Source organism: Pistacia vera, unplaced genomic scaffold (assembly GCF_008641045.1).
Source record: "Pistacia vera cultivar Batoury unplaced genomic scaffold, PisVer_v2 Contig305, whole genome shotgun sequence".
NCBI classification, from domain to species: Eukaryota; Viridiplantae; Streptophyta; class Magnoliopsida; order Sapindales; family Anacardiaceae; genus Pistacia; species Pistacia vera.
In genome coordinates, this window is record NW_022196119.1 from 142,864 (window position 1) to 150,725 (window position 7,862).

General features: G+C 37.0%; 1 protein-coding gene across 1 annotated transcript; it reads right to left on the reverse strand.

The window, feature by feature from the left end:
• Nucleotides 1-1,070: 1,070 nt before the first annotated feature.
• LOC116135902 lies at nt 1,071-1,481 on the reverse strand. The gene has a single exon (XM_031421606.1). It carries the CDS (start codon nt 1,479-1,481, stop codon nt 1,071-1,073), a length of 411 nt encoding a protein of 136 aa, XP_031277466.1.
• Between the last annotated feature and the right edge of the window lie 6,381 nt (nt 1,482-7,862).

Genomic DNA, 7,862 nt, shown 5'->3' on the forward strand with positions numbered 1-7,862 from the left:
AACTTAGAAAATATCCTCAAATTATCCAGGGCTTGGACAGGTGTGCGATCCTCATTCACTCATAGACAAAACCTGAATCTGTTGGGTTAATGACAACTATATCCTTTCACTACAAGAAAAATGACATTCTGCGTCTAAACAAAATTAGACGCAGAAAGTCACATTTAGACGCTAAGCCATTTTTAGCGTCTAAATTCGGTTGTCACCCCCTTAGTTGCAGTAGGCTGGTCGTAGATTCATAGCGCGTCTATATTGTGGTTTAGACGCAAAAAGTTTTTTTTTTGGCGACTATCAAAATAGTCGGCAAATGTTGTTCAAAATAGTCCCCCCACTTAGACGCTAAAAGTTTAAGGGTAATTGTGTAAAATTTTATAGTGACTAATCAATTAGTTGCAAAATGTTAGTTTTAGTGTCTAATAATTTGTCGCGAATCCCACACAAATTAGACGCCAAAGGTGTAAGGGTAATTTCTACCATTGAGAGAACTTTGTGTTCTTATTGAGATTTCTTTATCCAAGTCTTGGCAAGGAGATTTGGTGGTGAATCGATTCAAGTTGGTGGAGAATTCCTTTATGCTTGAAGTGTTCATTCTTGTCTTAACCTAAAAATTGCAAGTAAGTGTGACATTGCTTCCATTTGTGTTTGGCTGAATTTGAACTTCAGTTTAGGCATATTTTTGTGTTGTTTGTTGTTGCAAATTGGTTGGATTTGGATCACATGACCAAGCCAACAATGCCATAGGTACGTTTGATTAAAGCTATCAACTTTGGCTTTCTTATTCTCAAGATTGAAAAATTCATTATTTTCTAATTTTAGAACATACAAACCATTATGCAATCCAGTAGTTCCATATTAAATAACATTTACACTAATTGACAGTAATACTTTAGTTATCATAAATTGATATCCAATTTTGTCCAAAGCGGACATAGAAATAATATTCCTAGAAACTAAAGGAACATAAAAAAAATTTGCAAGTTCAAATACAAGGGCCGAAGGCAAACTTAAATAATAACTTCCTACAGCTAATGTAACAACTCTTGCTCCATTCCCAACTCGTAGGTCCACCTCTAGTAGTCTACTTTATCACATCCTTGCACATTAGTGCAAATATGAGAACCATATACTGTGTCAATGACCCAAGATGTAACAGGAGAAATACTGATTTCAATTGTATACATACCTTTGGAAGAAGATGTAGGCTTCTTATTCTTGATTACAAGGAAGGCCTTGCAGTGTTTGTTCCAGTGGCCAGGCTTGCCACAGTGAAAGCAAACAACCATTCCATCTTTGCTCATGCCTCTAGTAGGTTTAAAGGCATCTTGAGTTTGAGGCTTGGACTTGCTTTTAGCCTTTCCTTTGCCTCTCTTACCCTTTCCTTTCCATGGTGCAAGATCAACTAGCATCATTAGATTGGACTTCTTCATGTCCTTCTTTGTTGTCTTTAGCATATTCAGGAGCTTTGAGAGAAACTTCTCCATTGAATTCATGTGACAACCACTTTCTACTCAAATACTCATAAGAATGTACATAATAAAATAGGATAAAGAGTTGGGCCCAAATTTTTCTTTTTATTAAACATATATATTCTTTACAAACATATACATATTTTATACAAAATTGTCAAAAACATGGTGGACAGTGCAACCGCTTCCCCTCGTACGCTGGCGTCCATCCGACCGTGTCCTCACCTAGATCCTGTAAAACATAGGAAAAACAACGGGGTGAGCACTAAAATAATGCTCAGTAAGTAAATCCTCTACTCGTCTAACCCCGTAACTCTCTCTCTAATTCTTTCCTTACAAATTCTCATTCAAATTCTCTTTGGTACTTCTCTCTCTATTTCTCTTTCTTAGAACTCTTTTCTATTAACTCTCTTTAGTAAGTCACGACCCCATCTTACTGGGGGCATGGCCGGGGCTCACTCCCGCTCTCCGTAACTTCTACTCATCCTCAGCTGATCGGACTCGGTTATGCATGGATTCAGAACCCTTGGCCATGTGAGTATATAATCTCTCTCTCGGGTACTCGGGTATAGCCCTCATCCGCATGCACTCTCACGGGCTACACCACTTCTCTTTCTCATACTCATGCCGCTCTCTCAATGCGGCGTACATGCGGGAATACTCTACCCATTACTCACGGGTTCCCCATCGCACAACCTACTCTATGCTCTTTTCTCTTTGTTCTTAAATGCTCAATCTCTCTTTCTCTTTACCCTTAAAGTAACTTATACTCAAATTCTCTACTATGTCTCAAGCTACTTCTTAAGTGCATAAAAATGTGTATGGATAGCTCATGCTCACTAATGCACTTATGAAATGCCAAATACAAGATTTCCTCAAAACACTCATTCTGCACAGGTCACACTAAAAAGGCCATAACTTGCGTTATACACCTCAGATTGCTACGGTTTTGGTCTCGTTTTAAAGCTTAGAAATAGGGCTATAATTTTATGTTTTGGTCTCAGCCCAGTTCAATCCGTAAGATGCCCAAAAATTACTTAGAAAGTCATGGCAGTGACAGGGCATATTTCACTTAGGCATTTCATCAACCAATTCATGTGCATATAAACACTCTACTAAAATTACTGCTATACTTCATTCTCTAGCAATCCAAAATGGGAGAAACTCCCTCATATAACCATAATCCCTGTCAAGAAAAGCACTTCCAAATCTGTTTACACAACATCTCTCAAACTTCATCTCAAGTTCCATTTCTCAACACCTATTAAAACACTTCTCATATCCAATATATTCAACAATCATACATCACTACAAATCTCATATCATCTCATCTCAAAAAATATAAAACACACATATACATACTCAAACTCTACTCAACTAAATTCTCAAATCTCAATTTAGTTAGGATTTACTTACCTTGTGAAAAAAATTACTTCTCTAGCACTTTTCCTTTCCTTTGTTGTCTTGTCTTCTCTCTACAACTCAAAACAACAACAAGAACAGCAGCAACCATATAAGACTTCAATATAACTATAAGAAAACTCACATCTAAAGCAAGAATCCTTACTTTAGGATGCTTTAGATGAAATCTCTACTCAAAATTACTCAAAACTCTCTTAAATCCCTTAGAAATCTTGGGAAAATTGGATGAAGAAATTAAGAGAAATTAGACAATGGAAGAGGCGGTGGAAATGAATGAATAAAGGGTTTCTCTACACTTTAACTCTTTTTAGCTCATATTATATCCTTCCTTTCCCATTTTGCCCTTGCACTTTTGCTAAAATTCCATCTATATCCTTTGATTCTTTGCAAATACACCCTTATCTCTAACACATTCTCTAATAAATTTCCTTACATTTTACTCCCCACTTTTCCTACTAATTAGGGGTAGAATGGTCATTGTGCCCCAAAAGGAGAATTCTCTAGAAAACTCAAGAAACTTTTTATTAGGCTCGTCACTGCGGCAAAGAACTTTCCGTCGCCCCGGCGAAACAGGGTAGAACCTACCCGTGGGTGCAGCTCCTCCTCGCCGCGGCAAAGCTTCTTTTTCGCCCCGGCGAAGATTGGATTTCCAAAATTCACCAAATTTCAACCAATTTCAAGGCAATAAATCAACCAACTCAACATACAAACTCATTTGACGCTAAATCAATGAACCTTTAAATAATACACAAATCTTAAGTACATACCTCAAGTGGGGTGTTACAATTCATATCAAAATTCATTATGAATTAGGAGGACTTAGGCAAGGATTGGAGAACAAGGTCTATTGAAAGTTCTGCATCCATAGCAAATCCTAGATTTTCAAGCTTCTGTATGAAGCCAATCATCTTGACTACATGTGAGCTCCTTGGGGTTTCCTCAGTCACTTGGCGTCTATATAATGCCTTTGACACCTCATAACATTTATGTCTAGCATGCTTCTGAAAGAGCATCTTAAGATGTGTGACAATGGGGCCAACATCCAAATTCTAATGTTGCTTTTATAGATCAGGTGTCAACAATGTTAGTAAGATACATTGTACCATGTCAGTGTCATCCAAATACTTTCTATAAGCATATCTAACTTCCAGAGTATCCTAAGGTTTAGGTGGTTCCATGGCAGGTTCATCAAGGATGTACAACTTCTTTTATGACTTGAGTAAAATCTGAAGATTTCTATACCATCCAGTGAAGCTTCTACCATCGAAGTTGCTTTCCTTTTTGATGATTGATCATAGTGATAGATTAGTGGTAGTTATTATGTAAATCTACAAGTAAAAAATTTAAACAGAGCTAATATCTTAATTAATTAATAAGGCCTTTTATTAATTAATATACTCCCACTACTTTTCTCAAGCTAATGGCCCTCACTATTAAACCCAGGAAGGCCTGTTGGTCTTTCTAGTGGGTCGAAATCCCATTATTCCTAACTTGACCTCTCACAGGGGTGAGTCGATCAAAGTAGGATGAATAGGTAGGCCACAAACTTTACTTTACACCGTTTAATAGCACCAACTTATTAAACTCAATTGTAAACAAAGAAAACAAACTAATTACACAATCTAACAGCACCAACCATTGGCCTTGAGTGTAATTTTTGGATCGGTGAGTTTGGACACTACATGCCCACTCGTGCATTTTTAATATGCACTATTCTACCATGCCTCTAGGGTATTTATCAACCCTTTGTAGAGGCGAATCCAGAAAAATATGTCTAGTTAAGTAATAACTCATCACCATTAAGAAAAAAGTCTAATGATGATTAACCTCCCAAAAGTAGAAGTGGCTCTTCATGGGGACGAATGAGACCATGACGAACAATGGTTTGATTAATCCCATGGTGATGGAAGGCTCGTTTTATTGTTGACTTAATATCATTATGAAGGGTTTTGCTTTTAATTAATATCACCAATTTTATCTTATTTAGCATGTTATAGTCTTGGCATTCAACCTTAGCATGCTTCTACAATAAGACAAAAGCCATGTTGGTACATGGCCAATCTAAAACAAATTTCCTCGAGCTTTGAGGAATTTGGTAGGTCACCCTAGGTTCATACATTCTATTACAAAGATATAGAAAATTCTTCAGGATGTCTTCATGCCTTTGCCTCGTCTTCAATGCCTATTCTACTTTACACTGAATATAAAGAAACCTCGAGTTACATTTGAGGGGATTTAGATGAGAAGAGAATTGCATTGAGAGTTTGGAGAGAGGTGTCGATAAATCCTAAGGTCGATGGCCAAGTACCAAACACCATGCATTATCGACACCAATCAGATATAGCCTATATTCAAATTTACTAAATTTGAATTTACTAGGTAAATTACATTTACCCCCTTTAATTTTGTAGACTTACCATTGATCCCTTAACTTGCAAAATTTGTAGTTTAATCCCTATCCATTTTGAAAACAAACTAAATAGTCAAAAATAGTGGCAACTTATTCTATTCCTAATGGCTTGGCAAAAAAGTTCAAAACGCCACCTTAAAATTCCTAAAACGCCCCTACCCTACAACAACGGAAAGTCCCTTTCACCTTCCAATTCCCACAAGAAAGCTCACGGGATTCTCTCCTTGATGGGACGTTGGTAGCAATAGCTACCAATACCCCAATAGCTCAAAAAATGGGCCACTCCCACTAGGCTTGCACACATAATGCAAAGCCCAAAAATTCTAGGGTGGTTAAACTGGCAAGACAGTGCCATGTACGCAAGCGAATGATAGAGAGAGACCAGTAACGTGCTGTGCGCACAACATGTAACATAGCCACGCACTTGCGCGTGCTTGGACATGCGTCTTGGATAAGCATCTAGACAAGGCTGCATTCAGCGAAACGTGCACCCTGTGTTGTGGCCAGCCATGCATTAACACATGGCCAAGGGCCTGGAAGATGTAGCCAAGGACAAAGGTTGCGCGCAGCCCTCCAATTTAGCCACCAGATTTTTAGGGTTTTGAAACCCCAATTTCCAACCAATTTATAACAACTCATTCAACAAAATTAAATAAAATTACAGTAGGTTTAAAATAATCAAATTAAACCCTATGTCATGCATACTAGCACATGCCAACTTATACAAGTTGTAGTTATCAAACCTAAGCTCTGATATCACTTGTAGGAATCATGTTGTGGCAAGCGCAGAATAATAAATTTGTTTTTTTTGTCATGGCACGATCCCCTTGTCCAAGATCATGGCTCAATAAATTAATCCACAATATATATATTGATTAAACCATACAAGTTTAGTAATTTTATATCTTTGTTGGTGGCTCCTTCTCTAGATTTGGCTATTGACCCAACATAGGATCAAACACGACAGTATCCACATGAAAGTAGGCTCAGGATCACTCTAGGATTGATTGCTAGACCAATTAAAGTGCTTAAGGGAGTTGGTAGAAATTAGAGAGAGAATTTCTCTCTAGGGTTAGTGGTGGCTAGGGTTTTGGGAGAATTATTTTTGCTATTCAATTTTTCAAAAATAACTTATGAGAATTGCTCTATCAAATCGAAACCCAATGACCATATATATAGGAAATCCCCAAATAAGAATCCAATAGGATTCTAAATCCTTAATTCCTATTTGGATTGGATTACAATCGTTGGTATAAGGGATTAGAATATCTCTTAAAGATATTCTCCTTAAATAGGAATCCTAATTAAATAAACATCCCTAATTGTTTAATTCTTATATAAATACATATTCTAGTTAAATAAATATTACTATTTATTTAATCCATATAAATTTATCATATTTAATATATGGGTTTTAATACATATTTAATTAAATTAAATATATATTCTCCATATTAATTAAAATTAATGTGATTCCAATTTTGCTAAAGACTCTTTACTTTGCCGGCAGCGTCCCGATGACTAATTAAGCATCAACCAATTAGTGTTTTCGTACACCAATCAAGATTGGCCTCTAGCAAGGCATCATGATTTCCTAATAAGTAAATCAATGATTTTGGTTTACCTTTTCCATGGCATGGTTATCGTACAATTCAATCAATTTCATCATCTTATATCTCATCAAGGTTTGAAGTACAGAAATAGTGTTACCTCAAAATGCTACCTTGACATGTTCTATATTTGGTTCTCGAGTTTGACGACTACATAAAATTGGATTCGAGCACCAACTCGATTCCATTGTGGCCACGGATTTGAGGTTGTAGTTCTTAACCAAATATCTCGTCGAGATAAGATCTCCTATAACCAAGACTGATGAATCCTTTGTTGATCCACCATAGCCATAATGTACTTCTCGATGTAACCAATCACCACCGTTCTAGTAATCCCTAAGAGAGACGACATTGGGTTGTTGTCAAATCACATCAATATTTACACACGGCACTCTGGTGATCTTAAGTCGAAGGACCACATGCACCACCCTCCGTAAGAGGATATATTCCATAGACATTGGGTTTACCATCTTGTGTGGAATACTCTAATGGGTCATTCCAGTGGACTTGCACTAGCAAGCACCCATGCGTTGCACCAGGTTGATGCTCACAACCTTGACATGTGAGATTTTTCACTACCTTTTGATAGGGTCGTTCAATGCGATGATAGTCTCTCCGTATAATCTGTGTCCTTGGTCATATTTATACTATGACTACAGACGGTTTAAGAAGGGCAACCATTTGTGCTCATAAGGTTCTCACAATTAAGATTTATAATACTTAATTCTCTCGTCACTAGTTTCAACCTTTCTAAGGGCATATACTATTTACATGTAGTAAATAGATGCTATAGTATATATGCTGATAAATAAGTGATGCCTTTTATTCATTTATTAAAATGAGTTTACAAGAGCTAAAATGTTGGTTGTAGTGCACCTACTCTAACATAGCCTTCAATGTATGCTTGATGACTTTGTTCATGGCTTTGACCTACCTATTGGACTGGGGGAGATA